This window comes from Pristiophorus japonicus, chromosome 4 (genome assembly GCF_044704955.1).
Source record: "Pristiophorus japonicus isolate sPriJap1 chromosome 4, sPriJap1.hap1, whole genome shotgun sequence".
Classification (NCBI taxonomy): domain Eukaryota; kingdom Metazoa; phylum Chordata; class Chondrichthyes; family Pristiophoridae; genus Pristiophorus; species Pristiophorus japonicus.
The window spans coordinates 888,314-910,066 of NC_091980.1; the positions used below are offsets into that span (position 1 = coordinate 888,314).

At 55.8% G+C, this 21,753-nt stretch overlaps 1 protein-coding gene across 1 annotated transcript in view; it reads right to left on the minus strand.

The window, feature by feature from the left end:
* The window catches only part of LOC139261979 (glutamate receptor 1-like), a 631,175-nt gene extending 615,181 nt beyond the window's left edge, over window positions 1–15,994 (minus strand). Inside the window, exons 1-2 of the mRNA XM_070877138.1 lie at window positions 15,913–15,994; window positions 15,568–15,711 (exon numbers count right to left, since the gene is read on the minus strand). Coding sequence (XP_070733239.1) covers window positions 15,568–15,711; window positions 15,913–15,994 — 226 coding nt within the window. The remainder of the gene's footprint in view (window positions 1–15,567; window positions 15,712–15,912) is intronic.
* Window positions 15,995–21,753: the final 5,759 nt, after the last annotated feature.

Consider the following 21,753-nt stretch of genomic DNA (forward strand, 5'->3'; position numbering starts at 1 on the left):
GTGTGTACACTGTCCAATAATCCTGGGTACACTGTCCAATGATGCTGTGTACACTGTCCAATAATCCTGTGCACACCGTCCAATAATCAATCCTGTGCACACCGTCCAATAATCCTGTGCACACTGTCCAATAATCCAGTGTGTCCACTGTCCAATAATCCAGTGTGTCCACTGTCCAATAATCCAGTGTGTACACTGTCCAATAATCCTGTGTACACTGTGCAGTAATCCTGTGTACACTGTGCAGTAATCCTTAGTACACTGTGCATTAATCCTGCATACACTGTTCAATAATCCTGAGTGCACTGTGCAATAATCCTGTGGACACTGTGCAATAATCCTGAGTACACTGTCCAATAATCCTGTCTATACTGTCCAATAATCTTGAGAACACTGTCCAATAATCCTGTATGTCCACTGTCCAATAATCCTGTGTGTACACTGTCCAATAATCTAGTGTGTTGACTGTCCAATAATCCTGTGCGTAGACTGTCCAATAATCCTGTGTGTACACAGTCCAATGATCCTGTGTACACTGTCCAATAATCCCGTGTGTACATTGTCCAATAATCCTGAGTACACTGTCCAATAATCCTGAGTACATTGTCCAATAATCCTGAGTACACTGTCCAATAATCCCGAGTACACTGTCCAATAATCCAGTGTACACTGGGCAATAATCCTGTGAGTACACTGTCCAATAATCCTGAGTATTCTGTCCAATATTCCTGAGTACGTTGTCCAATAATCCTGTCTACACTGTCCAATAATCCTGAGTACACTGCCCAATATTCCAGTGCACACTGTCTAATAATCCTGTGCACACTGTCCAATAATCCTGCGTATGCTGTCCAATAATCCTGTCTGTACACTGTCCAATAATCTCGAGTACACTGTCCAATAATTCTGTGCCACCTGTCCAATAATCATGTGTGTACACTGTCCAAAAATCCTGTGTGCATTGTCCAATAATTCTGTGTGTACACTGTCTAATAATCCTGACTACACTGTCCAATAATCCTGAGTACACTGTCCAATAATCCTGAGTACACTGTCCAATAACCCCGTGTGTACATTGTCCAATAATCCTGAGTACACTGTCCAATAACCCTGAGTACACTGTCCAATAATCCTGAGTACACTCTCCAATAATCCTGAGTACACTGTCCAATAATCCTGTGTACACTGTCCAATAATCCTGTGTGTACACTGTCCAATAATCCTGATTACACTGTCCAATAATCGTGTGTACACTGTCGTATAATCCTGAGTACACTGTCCAATAATCCTGTGTACACTGTCCAAAAATCCTGAGTACACTGTCCAGTAATCCTGTGTGTACACTGTCCAATAATCCTGTGTACATTTTCCAATAATCCTGAGTACACTGTCCAATAATCCTGTGCACCCTGTCCAAATAATCCTGACTGTCCACTGTCCAATAATACAGTGTGTCCACTGTCCAATAATCCTGTGTACACTGTCCAATAATCTTGTGTACACTGTCCAATAATCCTGTGTACATTGTGCAGTAATCCTGTGTACACTGTGCAGTAATCCTGAGTACACTATGCATTAATCCTGCGTACACTGTGCATTAATCCTGAGTACACTGTGCATTAATCCTGAGTACACTGTGCATTAATCCTGAGTACACTGTCCAATAATCCTGAGTACACTGTCCAATAATCCTGAGTACACTGTCCAATAATTGTGTGTACAGTGTCCAATAATCCTGTGTGTTCACTGTCCAATAATCCTGTGTGTACACTGTCCAATAATCCAGAGTACACTGTCCAATAATCCTGTGTACACTGTCCAATAATCCTGTGGATACTGTGCAATAGTCCTGAGTACACTGTCCAATAATCCGGTGTTAACTGTCCAATAATCCTCTGTACGCTGTCCAATAATTCTGTGTACACTATCCAATAATCCTGTGTGTCCACTGTCCAATAATCATGAGTACACTGTCCAATAATCCTGTGTACACTGTCCAATAATCCTCTGTACACTGTCCAATAATCCTGTGCACACTTTCCAATAATCCTGACGACACTGTCCAATAATCTTGTGTGTACACTGTCCAATAATCCTGTGTGTACACTGTCCAATGATCCTGCGTGTACACTGTCCAATAATCCTTTGTGCACACTGTCCAATAATCGTGTGTACATTTATAATCCTTTGTACTGTCCAATCTTCCTGTGTGTACACTGTCCAATAATCCTGTGCACACTGTCCAATAATCCTGTGCACACCGTCCAATAATCCTGTGTACACCGTCCAATAATCCTGTGTACACTGTCCAATAATCCTGAGTACACTGTGCAGTAATCCTGTGTACACTGTGCAGTAATCCTTAGTACACTGTGCAGTAATCCTGCATACACTGTCCAATAATCCTGAGTACACTGTCCAATAATCCTGTGAACACTGTCCAATAATCCTGTGTGTTCACTGTCCAATAATCCTGTGTGTACACTGTCCAATAATCCAGAGTACACTGTCCAATAATCCTCTGTACACTGTCCAATAATCCTCTGTACACTGTCCAATAATACTGTGCACACTTTCCAATAATCCTGACTACACTGTCCAATAATCTTGTGTGTACACTGTCCAATAATCCTGTGTGTACACTGTCTAATAATCCTTTGTGCACAATGTCCAATAATCCTGTGTACATTAATAATCCTTTGTACTGTCCAATATTCCTGTGTGTACACTGTCCAATAATCCTGGGTACACTGTCCAATAATCCTGTGTACACTGTCCAATAATCCTGTGCACACTGTCCAATAATCCTGTGTACACCGTCCAATAATCCTGAGTGTCCACTGTCCAATAATCCAGTGTGCCCACTGTCCAATAATCCAGTGTGTCCATTGTCCAATAATCCAGTGTGTACACTGTCCAATAAACCTGTGTACACTGTGCAGTAATCCTTAGTACACTGTGCAATAATCCTGAGTACACTGTCCAATAATCCTGTGTGTCCACTGTCAAATAATCCTGTGTGTACACTGTCCAATAATCCTGTGTGTACACTGTCCAATAATCCTGAGTACACTGTCCAATAATCCTGTCTATACTGTCCAATAATCCTGAGAACACTGTCCAATAATCCTGTGTGTCCACTGTCCAATAATCCTGTGTGTACACTGTCCAATAATCCTGTGTACACTGTCCAATAATCCTGTGAACACTGTCCAATAATCCTGTATAAACTGTCCAATAATCCTGAGTACACTGTGCAATAATCCTGAGTACACTGTGCAATAATTCTGTGTACACTGTCCAATAATCCTCTGTACACTATCCAATAATCCTGTGTAAACTGTGCAATAATCCCGTGTGTCCACTGTCCAATTATCCTGAGTAAACTGTCCAATAATCCAGTGTGTACACTGTCCAATAATCCTGAGTACACTGTGCAATAATCCTGTGTCCACTGTCCAATAATCCTGAATACACTGTCCAATAATCCTGAGTACACTGTGCAATAATTCTGTGTACACTGTCCAATAATCCTCAGTACACTATCCAATAATCCTGTGTAAACTGTCCAATAACCCAGTGTGTACACTGTCCAATAATCCTGAGTACACTGTGCAATAATCCTGTGTACACTGTCCAATAATCCCGTGTACACTGTCCAATAATCCTCTGTACACTGTCCAATAATCCTGTATACACTATCCAATAATCCTGAGTACACTGTCCAATAATCCTGAGTACACTGTCCAATAATCCTCTGTACACTGTCCAATAATCTGTGTACACTGTGCAATAATCCTGTGTGTACACTGTGCAATAATCCTGAGTACACTGTGCAATAATCCTCAGTACACTGTGCAATAATCCTGTGTACACTGTCCAATAATCCTCGCTGTACAGTGTCCTGTAACCTATGACCGATTGAATCAAAGCCGTGAAATTTCTGTATTGCTTGCAGCCAGAGAATCTGTCCAATCTTCAAAAGAAAATGTAGTAATAACATTCATCATAGCCTGTTCAGCGATAAATGCCAATGAACCTCGATTGGAGGCAACTGAGCAAAGCTGGTTATCTCCACAGCTGGCGGCCACTCTGACAGTGGATGGTGAGCCTTCGATCAGATTAAAGGACACAGGCTGGGGCCAGCAGTCTTCTTGTCACTCAGCGGCTGAATAATGCCCCAGAATATTCAAACCAAGCACACCTATCCACCGGACCCAAACAATGATCTCAGTGTGTTCGATACCAGCAGTTAGCAGCACATTCTGCTGCCGGGTTCATCGTGCATTGGGGAAATGCTGAATGATAGCTCGAATGCAATGAGAAACGGGCTGTCGCTGTCTCGGGAACATCGCGCAGTGAGAGTGGAAAACTGCTCCATGTGTGATGTGAGACAGGCCCAACCTCCCTGGACTGATCCGTTCCGACCCGGTCCGGTCCGGTCCGGCTCCGAGCCTGGGCTCCTGTTCCACAGGGAACTCCCAGACATCGTTCCACACTCTGGGAAATTAGCCAAACTTAACTCTCTCAGAATTTCATTAGGATGAAATTTGAAGTGCTGTCAATAATATTTCTCAATTTTCTTCGTTCGTCAGTGACAGTTAATTTAGTTACCCAGCGATCGGAGTGCAGCCTTCAGTCATCTCTGGGGACGACATCATCACATCGTCTCTGTCTCACGGTGCTGTGTGTGTAAACACGACACATGTATGTGTTTGTATGTGTGTTTGTGTTTCTGTGTGTGCATGTGAGTGCGTGTATGCCTGTGTCTTTGTGCCTGTGTATGTGTGAGTGGGAGTGTGTGTGTGTGTCTTTGTGTGAGAGAGTGTGTGTGTGTCAAACAGGGCTGTGTCATCGCCCCAACCCTCTTCTCAATCTTCCTCGCTGCCATGCTCCACCTCACAGTCAACAAGCTCCCCGCTGGAGTGGAACGAAACTACAGAACCAGTGGGAAGCTGTTTAACCCACGCCACCTCTAGGCCAGGTCCAAGACCACCCCAACCTCTGTCGTCGAGTAAGCGGACGACGCCTGCGTCTGCGCACATACAGAGGCCGCACTCCAGGACATAGTCGACGTATTTACTGAGGCGTACGAAAGCATGGGCCTTACGCTAAACATAAGCAAGATAAAGGTTCTCCACCAGCCTGTCCTCACCGCACAGCACTGCCCCCCCAGTCATCAAGATCCACGGCACGGCCCTGGACAACGTGGACCATTTCCCCTATCTCAGGAGCCTCCTATCAACAAGAGCAGGCATCGACAACGAGATCCAACATCGCCTCCAGTGCAGCCTTCGGCCACCTGAGGAAAAGACTGTTTGAAGACCAGACCCTCAAATCTGCCACCAAGCTCATGGTCAACAGGGCTGTAGTGATACCCGCCCTCCTGTATGGCTCAGAGACATAGACCATGTACAGTAGACACCTCAAGTTGCTGGAGATATATCACCAACGATGTCTCCGCAAGATCCTGCAAATCCCCTGCGAGGACAGATGCACCAACATCAGTGTCCTCGCCCAGGCTAACATCCCCAGCACTGAAGCACTGACCACACTCGACCAGCTCCGCTGGGCAGGGCCACATTGTCCACATACCAGACATGAGACTCCCTAAGCAAGTGCTCTACTCGGAGCTCCTTCACGGCAAACGAGCCAAAGGTGGGCAGAGGAAACGTTACAAGGACACCCTCAAAGCCTCCCTGATAAAGTGCAACATCCCCACTGACACCTGGGAGTCCCTGGCCAAAGACCGCCCTAAGTGGAGGAAGTGCATTCGGGAGGGCGCTGAGCACCTCGAGTCTCGTCGCCGAGAGCATGCGGAAACCAAGCGCAGGCAGCGGAAGGAGCGTGCAGCAAACCAGTCCCACCCACCCCTTCCCACAACGACTATCTGTCCCACTTGTGACAGAGTCTGTGGCTCTTGTATTGGACTGTTCAGCCACCTAAGGACTCACTTCAGGAGTGGAAGCAAGTCTTCCTCGATTCCAAGGGGCTGCCTATGATGATGATGTCTTTGTGTGAGAGTGTGTGTGAGAGAGTGTGTGAGTGTGAGTGTGAGAGAGAGAGTGTGTGTGTGTGAGAGAGTGTGTGAGTGTGAGAGAGAGAGAGTGTGAGTGTGTGAGTGTGTGAGTGTGTGAGTGTGTGAGTGTGTGAGTGAGTGAGTGAGTGAGTGTGAGTGAGTGAGTGAGTGTGTGAGTGTGTGAGTGTGTGTGTGTGAGTGAGTGAATGTGAGTGAGTGTGTGAGTGTGAGTGTGAGAGAGAGAGTGTATGTGTGTGAGAGAGTGTGTGAGTGTGTGAGAGAGAGAGTGTGTGTGTGTGAGAGAGTGTGTGAGTGTGAGAGAGAGAGTGTGAATGTGAGAGAGAGAGAGTGTGAGTGTGAGTGTGAGTGAGTGTGAGTGTGAGTGAGTGTGAGTGTGAGTGAGTGTGAATGTGAGTGTGAGTGTGAGTGAGTGTGAGTGTGAGTGAGTGTGAGTGAGTGTGAGTGAGTGTGAGTGTGAGTGAGTGTGAGTGTGAGTGAGTGTGAATGAGTGTGAGTGTGCGTGAGTGTGAGTGTGAGTGTGAGTGTGAGTGAGTGTGAGTGTGTATGAGTGTGTGTGAGTGTGAGTGTGAGTGAGTGTGAGTGTGTGTGTGTGTGTGTGTGAGTGAGTGAGTGAGTGTGAGCGAGTGAGAGTGAGTGAGTGTGAGTGAGTGTGAGTGAGTGTGAGTGAGTGAGAGTGAGTGAGTGAGAGTGAGTGAGTGAGAGTGAGTGTGAGTGAGTGTGAGTGAGTGAGTGTGAGTGAGTGTGAGTGAGTGTGAGTGAGTGTGAGTGAGTGAGAGTGAGTGAGAGTGAGTGAGTGAGAGTGAGTGAGTGAGAGTGAGTGAGAGAGTGAGTGAGTGAGTGAGAGTGAGTTGAGAGTGAGTGAGTGATGTGAGTGATGTGAGTGAGTGAGGTGAGTGAGGTGAGTGAGGTGAGTGAGGTGAGTGTGAGTGAGTGAGAGTGAGTGAGAGTGAGTGAGAGTGAGTGTGAGTGAGGTGAGTGAGGTGAGTGAGTGAGTGAGTGAGAGTGAGTGAGTGAGAGTGAGTGTGAGTGAGGTGAGTGTGAGTGAGGTGAGTGAGGTGAGTGAGGTGAGTGTGAGTGAGTGTGAGTGAGTGTGAGTGAGTGAGAGTGAGTGAGAGTGAGTGAGTGAGTGAGTGAGTGTGAGTGAGTGTGAGTGAGTGTGAGTGCGTGTGAGTGAGTGAGTGAGAGTGAGTGAGAGTGAGTGAGTGAGAGAGTGAGTGAGTGAGTGAGAGTGAGTTGAGAGTGAGTGAGTGATGTGAGTGATGTGAGTGAGTGAGGTGAGTGAGGTGAGTGAGGTGAGTGTGAGTGAGTGAGAGTGAGTGAGAGTGAGTGTGAGTGAGGTGAGTGAGGTGAGTGAGTGAGTGAGTGAGTGAGAGTGAGTGTGAGTGAGGTGAGTGAGGTGAGTGTGAGTGAGTGAGTGTGAGTGTGAGTGTGAGTGAGGTGAGTGAGGTGAGTGTGAGTGAGTGAGTGAGAGTGAGTGAGAGTGAGTGTGAGTGAGGTGAGTGTGAGTGAGAGTGAGTGAGAGTGAGGTGAGTGAGGTGAGGTGAGTGAGTGAATGAGTGAGTGAGAGTGAGTGAGTGAGAGTGAGTGAGAGTGAGTGAGTGAGAGTGAGTGTGAGTGAGGTGAGTGAGAGTGAGTGTGAGTGAGGTGAGTGAGTGAGAGTGAGTGTGAGTGAGGTGAGTGAGTGAGAGTGAGTGTGAGTGAGGTGAGTGAGTGAGAGTGAGTGAGAGTGAGGTGAGTGAGTGAGTGAGAGTGAGTGAGGTGAGTGAGTGAGTGAGTGAGAGTGAGGTGAGTGAGTGAGAGTGAGGTGAGTGAGTGAGTGAGTGAGTGAGTGAGTGAGTGAGTGAGTGAGTGAGTGAGTGAGTGAGTACTCTGTTGCACCTTGCTGATGTGCAATGAGGGAACCTGTGGGTCTGAACACAGCCGTCAGTGAAGTGGAAAAGGTGAGGGGCGAGGTGGGAGAGCGAGATTCCCAGCGGATGTTGCGGGGAACGGGGAGAACGAGAGCAGGCAGGCAATCGCAGTCAGTAAATGACGGATTTATCAGCAGACAGAAGACAATTATTTCAGAGGAAAAAAAATTTAAAATAGCATTTGAAAAAAAGACCAACACAATGAGAGCAGGCTGGGGCAGAATGGCTCCAGCTTCTCAGATCCCTTTCGATGTTGGACAGCTGGAGAGAGGCTTTATCAGAAACGCTTTCAGTCAGCTCCAATTCTCTTAGTACAGACTGGAGCTAGGGGCAAGGGTCTGCTCCAAATACACACCCCACCCTTGACAACACTGTGTCTTCATCCCACTCCCAGCCCAGGGAGTGACCCACACCACTCACAGCCCGGGGAGTGACCCACACCACTCACCGTCCAGGGAGTGACCCACACCACTCACAGCCCGGGGAGTGACCCACACCACTCACAGCCCGGGGAGTGACCCACACCACTCACAGCCCAGGGAGTGACCCACACCACTCACCGCCCAGGGAGTGACCCACACCACTCACAGCCCGGGGAGTGACCCACACCACTCACAGCCCGGGGAGTGACCCACACCACTCACAGCCCGGGGAGTGACCCACACCACTCACCGCCCAGGGAAAGACCCACACCACTCACCGTCCAGGGAGTGACCCACACCACTCACCGCCCAGGGAGTGACCCACACCACTCACAGCCCGGGGAAAGACCCACACCACTCACAGCCCGGGGAAAGACCCACACCACTCACAGCCTGGGGAGTGACCCACACCACTCACCGCCCAGGGAGTGACCCACACCACTCACCGTCCAGGGAGTGACCCACACCACTCACAGCCCGGGGAGTGACCCACACCACTCACAGCCCGGGGAGTGACCCACACCACTCACCGTCCAGGGAGTGACCCACACCACTCACAGCCCGGGGAGTGACCCACACCACTCACCGTCCAGGGAGTGACCCACACCACTCACAGCCCGGGGAGTGACCCACACCACTCACAGCCCGGGGAGTGACCCACACCACTCACTGCCCAGGGAGTGACCCACACCACTCACAGCCCAGGGAGTGACCCACACCACTCACCGTCCAGGGAGTGACCCACACCACTCACAGCCCGGGGAGTGACCCACACCACTCACAGCCCAGGGAGTGACCCACACCACTCACAGCCCAGGGAGTGACCCACACCACACACCGTCCAGGGAGTGACCCACACCACTCACCGCCCAGGGAGTGACCCACACCACTCACAGCCCGGGGAGTGACCCACACCACTCACCGCCCAGGGAGTGACCCACACCACTCACCGCCCAGGGTGTGACCCACACCACTCACCGCCCGGGGAGTGACCCACACCACTCACCGCCCAGGGAGTGACCCACACCACTCACCGCCCAGGGAGTGACCCACACCACTCACCGCCCAGGGAGTGACCCACACCACTCACCGCCCAGGGAGTGACCCACACCACTCACAGCCCGGGGAGTGACCCACACCACTCACAGCCCAGGGAGTGACCCACACCACTCACAGCCCGGGGAGTGACCCACACCACTCACAGCCCGGAGAGAGTGACCCACACCACTCACAGCCCAGGGAGTGACCCACAACACTCACCGTCCAGGGAGTGACCCACACCACTCACAGCCCGGGGAGTGACCCACACCACTCACAGCCCGGGGAGTGACCCACACCACTCACCGTCCAGGGAGTGACCCACACCACTCACAGCCCGGGGAGTGACCCACACCACTCACAGCCCGGGGAGTGACCCACACCACTCACAGCCCAGGGAGTGACCCACACCACTCACCGCCCAGGGAGTGACCCACACCACTCACAGCCCGGGGAGTGACCCACACCACTCACAGCCCGGGGAGTGACCCACACCACTCACAGCCCGGGGAAAGACCCACACCACTCACAGCCCGGGGAAAGACCCACACCACTCACAGCCCGGGGAGTGACCCACACCACTCACCGCCCAGAGAAAGACCCACACCACTCACCGTCCAGGGAGTGACCCACACCACTCACCGCCCAGGGAGTGACCCACACCACTCACAGCCCGGGGAAAGACCCACACCACTCACAGCCCGGGGAAAGACCCACACCACTCACAGCCCGGGGAGTGACCCACACCACTCACCGCCCAGGGAAAGACCCACACCACTCACTGCCCAGGGAGTGACCCACACCACTCACCGTCCAGGGAGTGACCCACACCACTCACAGCCCGGGGAGTGACCCACACCACTCACAGCCCGGGGAGTGACCCACACCACTCACCGTCCAGGGAGTGACCCAAACCACTCACAGCCCGGGGAGTGACCCACACCACTCACCGTCCAGGGAGTGACCCACACCACTCACAGCCCGGGGAGTGACCCACACCACTCACAGCCCGGGGAGTGACCCACACCACTCACCGTCCAGGGAGTGACCCACACCACTCACTGCCCAGGGAGTGACCCACACCACTCACAGCCCAGGGAGTGACCCACACCACTCACCGTCCAGGGAGTGACCCACACCACTCACAGCCCGGGGAGTGACCCACACCACTCACAGCCCAGGGAGTGACCCACACCACTCACAGCCCAGGGAGTGACCCACACCACACACCGTCCAGGGAGTGACCCACACCACTCACCGCCCAGGGAGTGACCCACACCACTCACCGCCCAGGGAGTGACCACACCACTCACAGCCCGGGGAGTGACCCACACCACTCACCGCCCGGGGAGTGACCCACACCACTCACCGCCCAGGGAGTGACCCACACCACTCACCGCCCAGGGAGTGACCCACACCACTCACCGCCCAGGGAGTGACCCACACCACTCACCGCCCAGGGAGTGACCCACACCACTCACAGCCCGGGGAGTGACCCACACCACTCACAGCCCAGGGAGTGACCCACACCACTCACAGCCTGGGGAGTGACCCACACCACTCACAGCCCGGAGAGAGTGACCCACACCACTCACAGCCCGGAGAGAGTGACCCACACCACTCACAGCCCGGAGAGAGTGACCCACACCACTCACAGCCCGGAGAGAGTGACCCACACCACTCATAGCCCGGAGAGAGTGACCCACACCACTCACAGCCCGGAGAGAGTGACCCACACCACTCACAGCCTGGAGAGAGTGACCCACACCACTCACAGACCGGGGAGAGTGCGTTAACAGAGGACTGGAGGATTGCTAATGTGGTACCTTTGTGTAAAAAGGGAGAAAGGGATAGACCGAGTAATTACAGGCCAGTCAGCCTAACCTCAGTGGTGGGAAAATTATTGGAGAAAATTTTGAGGGACAGGATAAATCTTCATTTGGAAAGACGTGGATTAATCAAGGACAGTCAGCATGGATTTGTTAAGGGAAGGTCCTGTCTGACTAACTTGATTTAATTTTTCGAGGAGGTAACTAGGAGAGTCGACGAGGGCAGTGCGTACGATGTAGTGTATATGGACTTGAGTAAAGCTTTTGATAAGGTCCCACATGGCAGACTGATCACGAAAGTAAAAGCCCATGGGATCCAGGGCAAAGTGACAAGTTGGATCCAAAATTGTCTCAGAGGCAGGAAGCAAAGGGTAATGGTTGATGGGTGTTTTTGTGACTGGAAGGTTGTATCCAGTGGGGTTCCGTCGGGCTCAGTACTGGGTCCCTTGCTTTTTGTGGTATATATCAATGATTTGGACTTAAATGTAGGAAGCATGATTAAGAAGATTGCAGATGACACTAAAATCAGCTGTGTGATTGATCGATCAACTGGTCAGGTGGGCAGAACAGGGGCAAATGGAATTCAATCTGGAGAAGTGTGAGGTAATGCATTTGGGGAGGGCTAACAAGACAAGGGAATACACATTAAATGGTCGGACACTGAGAAGTGTAGAGGAACAGAGGGACCTGGGAGTGCAGGTCCACAGATCCCTGAAGGGAGCAGGCCAGGTAGATGAGGTGGTTAAGAAGGCATATGGAATACTTGCCTTTATTAGCCGAGGCATGGAATACAAGAGCAGGGAGGTTATGCTTGAACTGTATAAAACACTGATTAGGCCACAGCTGGAATACAGCGTGCAGTTCTGGTGACCACATTACAGGAAAGATGTGATTGCACTGGAAAGGGTAGAAACATAGAAAATAGGTGCAGGAGTAGGCCATTCGGCCCTTCGAGCCTGCACCGCCATTCAATGAGTTCATGGCTGAACATGCAACTTCAGTACCCCCTTCCTGCTTTCTCGCCATACCCCTTGATCCCCCGAGTAGGAAGGACTACATCTAACTCCTTTTTGAATATATTTAGTGAATTGGCCTCAACAACTTTCTGTGGTAGAGAATTCCACAGGTTCACCACTCTCTGGGTGAAGAAGTTTCTCCTCATCTCGGTCCGAAATGGCTTACCCCTTATCCTTAGACTGTGACCCCTGGTTCTGGACTTCCCCAACATTGGGAACATTCTTCCTGCATCTAACCTGCCTAAACCCATCAGAATTTTAAACGTTTCTATGAGATCCCCTCTCATTCTTCTGAACTCCAGTGAATACAAGCCCAGTTGATCCAGTCTTTCTTGATATGTCAGTCCCGCCATCCCGGGAATCAGTCTGGTGAACCTTCGCTGCACTCCCTCAATAGCAAGAATGTCCTTCCTCAAGTTAGGAGACCAAAACTGTACACAATACTCCAGGTGTGGCCTCACCAAGGCCCTGTACAACTGTAGCAACACCTCCCTGCCCCTGTACTCAAATCCCCTCGCTATGAAGGCCAACATGCCATTTGCTTTCTTAACCGCCTGCTGTACCTGCATGCCAACCTTCAATGACTGATGTACCATGACACCCAGGTCTCGTTGCACCTCCCCTTTTCCTAATCTGTCACCATTCAGATAATAGTCTGTCTCTCTGTTTTTACCACCAAAGTGGATAACCTCACATTTATCCACATTATTCATCTGCCATGCATTTGCCCACTCACCTAACCTATCCAAGTCGCTCTGCAGCCTCATAGCATCCTCCTCGCAGCTCACACAGCCACCCAACTTAGTGTCATCCGCAAATTTGGAGATACTACATTTAATCCCCTCGTCTAAATCCTTAATGTACAGTGTAAACAGCTGGGGCCCCAGCACAGAACCTTGCGGTACCCCACTAGTCAGAGGAGATTTATGAGGATGTTGCCTGGACTGGAGAATGTTAGCTGAGGAAAGATTGGATAGGCTGGGGTTGTTTTCTTTGTAACAGAGGAGGCTGAGGGGAGACCTGATTGAGGTGTATAAAATTATGAGGGGCCTGGATAGAGTGGATAGGAAGGACCTATTTCCCTTAGCAGAGGGGTCAACAACCAAGGGATATAGATTTAAAGTAATTGGGGGGAGGTGTAGAGGGGAGTTGAGGGGAACTTTCTTCACCCAGAGGGTGGTGGGGGTCTGGAACTCACGGCCTGAAAGGGTGGTAGAGGCAGAAACCCTCACCACATTTAAACAGTACCTGGATGTGCACCTGAAGTGCCGTAACCCACAGGGCTACGGACCGAGAGCTGGAAAGTGGGATTAGGCTGGGTAGCTCTTGGTCGGCCGGCGCGGACACGATGGGCCGAATGGCCTCCTCCTGTGCTGTAACTCTCTGAGACCAAGACCCTCTCCAGTCACAGCACCAGCCCTCACACACTGATCCGGACCCGCCGATATTGCTGTAAAGTGATGCTGGGGTAGCCTGCTGCTCTCAATAATTTGCTCCCAGTGGAACCAACACACATTCAGTGTGCAGCTCGTAACCGGCCCCGGTCCCACCGATTCTCACCCCCACACTGCCACTCTGCACATTCACATATCTTTTACAATTCTGAATGAACGGTGAAACCCAGGGAATGTTTATGTGGAAGCGGACATTCTGTCTGTAGCTCAGCACTGCAACCGTCCGCTCCAGTGACACACTGCAATACGTGCCCCCTCACCCAGAGCCCCCCCTCCAGTGCCCCCCGCAGTATCCCCAGAGCCCCCCCTCCGCACCCACACCCAGTGTGCCCCCCTAGTGTGCTTCCTCCAGTGTGCCCCCCCCCCGGTGTGCCCCCCCTGCTGTGTCCTCCCCCGGTGTGCCCCCCCCCCCCGGTGTGCCCCCCTGGTGTGCCCCCCCCCCGGTGCACCCCCCCTGCTGTGTCCTCCCCCGGTGTGCCCCCCTGCTGTGTCCTCCCCCGGTGTGCTCCCCCCCCCCACCCCCCAGCCTGTGCCAGGAGCTCGCCTCCTGCCCTCACACTCACTCTGTGTCCCTGGGACAGTCCCGGTGTAAGAGCCCCCGTCAGTGCCCTGGGCTCGAGCAGCTCCCCGTGTTATTCTCGTTATTCTCGCAATCCACACTGCCCAGAGCCCGACACCAACCTCCGTAAACAACACACAGCAATTCCTGAAACATTACCGATACGCTGCTCGTTCTCTGCAAATAATCACACTCTATTCCAGGCAGTCGTTTCAACACACAACCTTTTCCCTTCCAAGTGTTTGGTTTGAATATCAGAATGCTCTCAACCCAGGCTTCCTCTCCCTCTCTGCCCATCTCCACCCCACTCCCTCTCTCCTTCCCTCACCCTCTGCCTCTCCTGTCCTTTCCCTCCGCTCTCCTCCCTCGCTCTCTCCCCCTCTCTCTCTCTTCCATTCTCTACCTCCTTTCACCTGTCTTTCTCACTCCCCCCTCTCTCCCTCTCGACTTGCCTTCCCTCGCTCTATCTCTCTCTATCCTCCCTCTCTCTCCTCCTCTTCCTCTCCCCTCCCGCTCCCTCCCTACCTCTTCCCTCTCCCTCCCCCCACACCTCGCCCTCTCCCTCTCTCCTCTCCTCTCCCCCCATCTCCTCTCTTCCCCTCTATCTCCCTCCCTGTCCCTCTCGCCTCTCCCTGAGGTTCCCGGCTGCAGACTCTCGGGGTGAGGGTGCAGACCCAGCTCTGTCCCTGTTAGCCCTCTCTCTCCCCCTCTCCCCCTCCCCGAGGTTACCAGCTGCAGACTCTCGGGGTGAGGGTGCAGACCTAGCTCTGTCCCTGTTAGCCCTCTCTCTCCTCCTCTCCCACCCCTCTCTTCCCTCTCCCCGAGGTTCCCAGCTGCAGACTCTCGGGGTGAGGGTACAGACCCAGCTCTGCCCCTGTTAGCCCTCTCTTTCCCCCTCTCCCAACCCCCTCTCCCCTCTCCCCGAGGTTCCCGGCTGCAGACTCTCGGGGTGAGGGTACAGACCTAGCTCTGCCCCTGTTAGACCTCTCTTTCCCCCTCTCCCAACCCCCTCTCCCCTCTCCCCGAGGTTCCCGGCTGCAGACTCTCGGGGTGAGGGTACAGACCCAGCTCTGCCCCTGTTAGCCCTCTCTTTCCCCCTCTCTCTCCCCCTCTCCCACCCCCCTCTCCCCTCTCCCCGAGGTTCCCGGCTGCAGACTCTCGGGGTGAGGGTGCAGACCTAGCTCTGTCCCTGTTAGCCCTCTCTCTCCCCCTCTCCCCCTCCCCGAGGTTCCCGGCTGCAGACTCTCGGGGTGAGGGTACAGACCCAGCTCCCAGCCCGGGCTGCGGGCAGTAACTCACAGGCGTTAGTGACGGAGAAGCTGTTGCTGATATCCACATTCTCGGTCTGGGTGATGAGCTTGTACAGAGTGTCCGTGTTGTAGAAGGATAATCCGAATCGGAAGGCGGAATATTCCTGGGATTGTTGTTTGGGGAAGAGAGCACCTGGAGACAGGGAATGACAATTGAGACAGCTGCGGGCGCCAATCTCACTCAATGTAACAGCAATAAATGGCACAAATACAGCAAACAATTGCGATTTAGTGGGGAAGGGGAGCGGGTGATGGAGACAGGGAACAACTTATTGTCAGCGAGCGGCGGCTGCGGGCGATCCAAGTGCGAGGTGTTTGGGAGAAGTGTCCTTACCGATCTGCAGGCTGCTGGGGAAAGCTCCGGAGACACACGCCAACAGCCCGGAGCACAGCACGGCCACAGCGGCCCGCTGCATGGTCCCGGTGTGGGGGAGACTGGAGACTGGAGACTGGCGCAGCGCAGCCCGGCCCCGCTCCGCTCCCTCCCGCAGCTCGGCAAAGCCTGACAGGCAGGCGGAGGCAGGCGGCCCCAGCGCGGAGCTCCGCGCACAGGCAGGCGGCCCCAGCGCAGAGCTCCGCGCGGAGACAGGCGGCCCCAGCGCAGAGCTCCGCGCACAGGCAGGCAGCCCCAGCGCAGAGCTCCGCGCACAGGCAGGCGGAGGTTGCGCGGCCCCAGCGCGGAGTTCCTCATAGACACAGCTCCAGCGCGGAGCTCCACGCACAAGCAGGCGGCCCCAGCGTGGAGCTCCTCATACAGGCAGGCGGAGGCTGGCGGCCCCAGTGCGGAGCTCCGCATAGAGGCAAGCGGAGGTTGCACGGCCCCAGCGTGGAGTTCCTCACAGACACACAGCGCGGAGCTCCACGCACAGGCAGGCGGCCCCAGCACGGAGCTCCTCATACAGGCAGGGCCCCAGCGCGGAGCTCCTCATAAAGTTAGGCCGAGGCTGGGCGGCCCCAGCGTGGAGCTCCTCATACAGGCAGGCGGAGGCTGGCGGCCCCAGCGCGGAGCTCCGCATACAGGCAAACGGAGGTTGCACAGCCCCAGCGCGGAGTTCCTCATAAACACACAGCCCCAGCGCGGAGCTCCACGCACAGGCAGGCGGCCCTAGCACGGAGCTCCTCATACAGGCAGGCGAAGGCTGGGCAGCCCCATCACGGAGCTCCACGCACAGGCATGTGAAGGCTGGGCGGCACCAGCGCAGAGCACCGCACAGAGACAGGCGGAGGCTGGGTGGCCCTAGCGCGGAGCTCCTCAAACAGGCAGGCGGAGGCTGTGCGGCCCCAGCGTGGAGCTCCGCGCACAGGCAGGGCCCCAGCATGGAGCTCCTCATACAGGCAGGCGGAGGCTGGGCTGCCCCAGCGCGGAGCTCTTCATACAGGCACGGCCGCAGCGCGGAGCTCCTCATACAGGCAGGCAGAGGCTGGGCTGCCCCAGCGTGGAGCTCCTCCTACAGGCACGGCCGCAGCGCGGAGTTCCTCATATACACACAGCCCCAGCGCGGAGCTCCACGCACAGGCAGGCGGCCCCAGCACGGAGCTCCTCATACAGGCAGGCAGAGGCTGGGCTGCCCCAGCGCGGAGCTCCTCCTACAGGCACGGCCGCAACGCGGAGCTCTTCATAAAGTTAGGCCGAGGCTGGGCGGCCCCAGCGTGGAGTCCTCATACAGGCAGGTGGAGGCTGGGTGGCCCCAGCACAGAGCTCCGTGCACAGGCACGGTGCCAGCGCGGAGCTCCTCATACAGGCAGGTGAAGGCTGGGCTGCCCCAGCGCGGAGCACTTCATACAGGCAGGCGGAGGCTGGGCGGCCCCAGCGCGTAGCTCCACGCACAGGCATGTGAAGGCTGGGCGGCCCCAGTGCAGAGCTCCGCACAGAGACAGGCGAAGGCTGGGTGGCCCTAGCGCGGCACTCCTTATACAGGCAGGCGGAGGCTGTGCGGCCCCAGCGTGGAGCTCCGCGCACAGGCAGGGCCCCAGCACGGAGCTCCTCATACAGGCAGGCGGAGGCTGGGCGGCCCCAGCGCGGAGATCCTCACACAGGCAGGCGGAGGCTGGGCGGTCCCAGCACGGAGCTCCTCATACAGGCAGAGGGAAGCTGGGCGGCCCCAGTGGGATCTCCGCGCACAGGCACGGTGCCAGCGTTGAGCTCCTTATACAGGCAGGGAGAAGCTGTATGGCCCCAGCGCGGAGCTCTGCACATAGGCAGGCGGAGCTCTGTGCACAGGCAGGCGGAGGTTGGACGGCCCCAGCGTGGAGCTACGCACAGGCAGGCGGAGGCTGGGCAGCCCCAGCGCGGAGCTCCGCGCACAGGCATGCGAAGGCTGAGCGGCCCCAGCGCAGAGCTCCGCACAGAGGCTGGCAGAGGCTGCACAGCCCCAGTGTGGAGCTCCACGCACCAACACGACCCCAGTGTGGAGCTCCTCATACAGACAGACGGAGGCTTGGCGACCTCAACAAGGAGCTTCGCACACAGGCCGCTTCTCGGCCTTTTGGCTAAGATCAAGTGGAGTACCTGTTGATTGGGCATTCATATGCAAATTGTCCGACTGCAGAAACTAGTTTTTCCAGTTTTGCTGGCTTTGGCCTTTGGCTTGAGCCGGGCGCCAATTGGAGAGAAGAGACAAAATCTGCATGTCGACCGATCATTCGGCGAGCCTTTGGACCCGTCAAGGGGGGGGGCCTCAAGCCCTGGACCGGGGCAAACAGAGATTGAGGGCTTCGGCCAAAACTCACAGCGAAAGGAGGAATCTGCAACCCGGATGGCGGCCAACCGAGCGGTGAACCAGGGCGTCCGAAACACCATCCGAGTGATGGTGAAGAAAGACAACCATCAACCGGGACCTTTTCGTGAAGAAAATCCTGCTGGGAACATGCGGCATGAAAATCGCCGACATCTTCGCCTTGCAGGACCTCCCGAAGAGAGGTTACTTCGATGTGACCTTCAGAACCGTCGCCCTCTGCCTGAAGTTCCTGAAGGGTTTGAAGGAGGTGAGTGAACCGCTGCGCTCAGTGATAACTTGGGAGCCACTGTTCACCCTCCCGTCGCAGAGAAGACGCACTATCACAGTGCAGGTGTACAACCCCCACATCCCGGTCATTGATGTGCTGACTTTCCTCAACAGGTATGTCGATGGGGCAGGAAACAGCAGCGACGTGAAAGACGTGCAGGGAATATGGGCCAGCAAGCGCCAGATCCAGGTCACCATGAAGGTGGACGCCAGCGGAACCATCCTGCACCCCCCCTCCAGCTTTTCCATCGGAGGACGTCGGGGCGACATGGTGTACGCTGGCCAACCCACGGGAAGGCAGGCCATGTGGCGGCAAGCTGCAAGACTGTCATCTGCCGGAACTGCAAGAACGAGGGCCACCAGACAAAGGACTGTCAGGAGACCAAGTGCTGCAACCTCTGTGGTCTGGCTGGGCACCTTTACAAAAACTGCCCCAAGCGCAACTTCAGCTATGTGCAGGCAGCAAAAACATTGCACCAGAGGAGGAGGAAGCTGAGGAACACAACGCTCCAGAGGAGAGCCACACCCTCCCCCCCGCCCCCGACCAACACCCCCGTGGACTCGGGACAAGACGGCGGGGAAGAGAACCCTGCTACCGCAAGCTGCGAGCCACCAGCAGCGAACCTCTCCCCCAGCGCACCGAGTCCAGAAACGAGCAGACATCAGACGATGAAGCGGAATGGCAGACAGTGAAGAAAAAGGCCCGCAGGCGCAAGAGGAAGAGGCGGCTACCAAGCTCGGCAGAAACCAGCGACGGCAGCTTGTCTGATGAGGAAGAGCGCCACCGCCAAAAGAAGAGGCAATACGCCACCCCACGGCCACAGGTGACCGGGAGCAGGGAAGCGACCAACACAGCCCTGCCCCTGGAACCTGCGAGCAACGAAGGGCCCAGTGCACACGAGCTCCGGGACACCGAGAGCGAAGGAGTGACCGGGCCCCAGCGCGGAGCTCCTCACATACAGGCACGCAACCTCAGCGTGGAGCTCTGCATAAAGGCCCCAGCGGAGCTCCACACACAAGCGCGGCCCCAGCGTGGAGCTCATCCCGCTCACAGCCCCAGCGTGGAGCTCCTCACATACGACGTTCAGCCCCAGCGCGGAGCTCCACACACAGGCACATGACCCCAATGTGGAGCTCCTCCCACGCAGTCAGCCCCAGCACGGAGCTCCTCCCGCACACAGGGCCCCAACGCAGAGATCCTCACATACAGCATATGGCCCCAGTGCAGAGCTCCTCCCGCACACCATGCCCCAGCGCAGAGCTCCTCACATACGGCACACGGCCCCAGCGTGGAGTTCCTCCTGCTCACGGCCACAGCATGGAGCTACACACACTGACATGGCTCCAGCGCAGAGCTCCTCCTGCACACCGGGTCCCAGCGTGGAGCTCTTCACACACAGCACGCAGCCCTAGCGCGGAGCTTCTCCTGTGCACACGGCCCCAGCGAGGAGCTCCTCAGACAGGCATGCGACCCCAGTGCAGAGCTCCACACACAGGCATAGCCCCAGCACGGAGCTCCTCCCATACACAGGGCTCCAGCGCGTAGCTCCTCCCGATCACAGCCCAGTGCAGGGCTCCTCACGCACATCGGGCCCCGGAGCTCATCACATACAGCACGCAGCCCCAGCACGGAGCTCCACACACCGATACGGCCACCGCGCAGAGCTCCGCACCCAGGTACACGGTCCCAGCATGGAGCTCTGCTCACAGATATGGCCCCAGCGCAGAGCTTCTCATACAAGCAGGCAGAGGCTGAGCGGCCCCAGCGCAGAGTTGCACACACAGATACGGCCCCAGCACGGAGCTCCATGCAGGCAGGCAGCACGGCACAGCACGGAGCTGCACACACCCCAGCAGGGAGTTCCTCCAATACAGCACGCAGCCCCAGCGCGGAGCTCCTCCTGCTCATGGCGCCAGTGCGGAGCTCCTCACGCACACCGGGCCCCAGAGCTCCTCACATACAGCACGCAGCCCAACGCGGAGCTCCACACACAAGCACGGCCCCAGCGTGGAGCTCATCCTGCTCACGGCCCCAACGTGGAGCTCCTCACATACAGCATTCAGCCCCAGCACGGAGCTCCACACACAGGCACATGACCCCAGTGTCGAGCTCCTCCCACGCAGTCAGCCCCAGCACGGAGCTCCTCCCGCACACCATGCCCCAGCGCAGAGCTCCTCACATACGCCACACGGCCCCAGCGCGGAGTTCCTCGTGCTCACGGCACCAGCACGGAGTTACACACACTGGCACGGCTCCAGAGCAGAGCTCCTCCTGCACACCGGGTCCCAGCGTGGAGCTCTTCACATACAGCATGCACCCCTGGTACGGAGCTTCTTCTGTGCACACGGCCCCAGCGCGGAGCTCCTCATACAGGCATTCGACCCCAGCGCAGAGCTCTGCACACAGCCATAGCCCCAGCGCGGAACTCCTCCCGCTCTCAGCCCCAGCGCGGAGCTCCTCCCGCGCACACGACCCTAGCGCGGAGCTCCTCACATACAGGCACACAGCCCCAGCGTGTAGCTCCTCCCACTAATGGCCCAGTGCAGAGCTCCTCAAGCACATCGTATCCCGGAGCTCCTCACATACAGCACACAGCCCCAGTGAGGAGCTTCACACATACAGCACACAGCCCCAGCGAGGCATGCGACCCCAGTGCAGAGCTCCGCACACAGGCATAGCCCAATCACGGAGCTCCTCCCGTATACAGGGCTCCAGTGCGTAGCTCCTCCCGATCACAGCCCAGTGCAGGGCTCCTCATGCACATCGGGCCCCGGAGCTCAGCACGCAGCCCAATGCGGAGCTCCACACACAAGCACGGCCCCAGCGTGGAGCTCATCCTGCTCACGGCCCCAGCGTGGAGCTCCTCACATACAGCGTTCAGCCCCAGCACGGAGCTCCACACACAGGCACACGACCCTAGTGTCGAGCTCCTCCCACGCAGTCAGCCCCAGCACGGAGCTCCTCCCGCACACCGGGCCCAAGCGCAGAGCTCCTCACATACAGCGCATGGCCCCAGTGCAGAGCTCCTCCTGCACACCATGTCCCAGCGCAGAGCTCCTCACATACGCCACACGGCTCCAGCGCGGAGTTCCTCCTGCTCACGGCCTCAGCACAGAGCTCCGCACCCAAGCACATGGTCCCAGAACAGATCTCTGCTCACAGATATGGC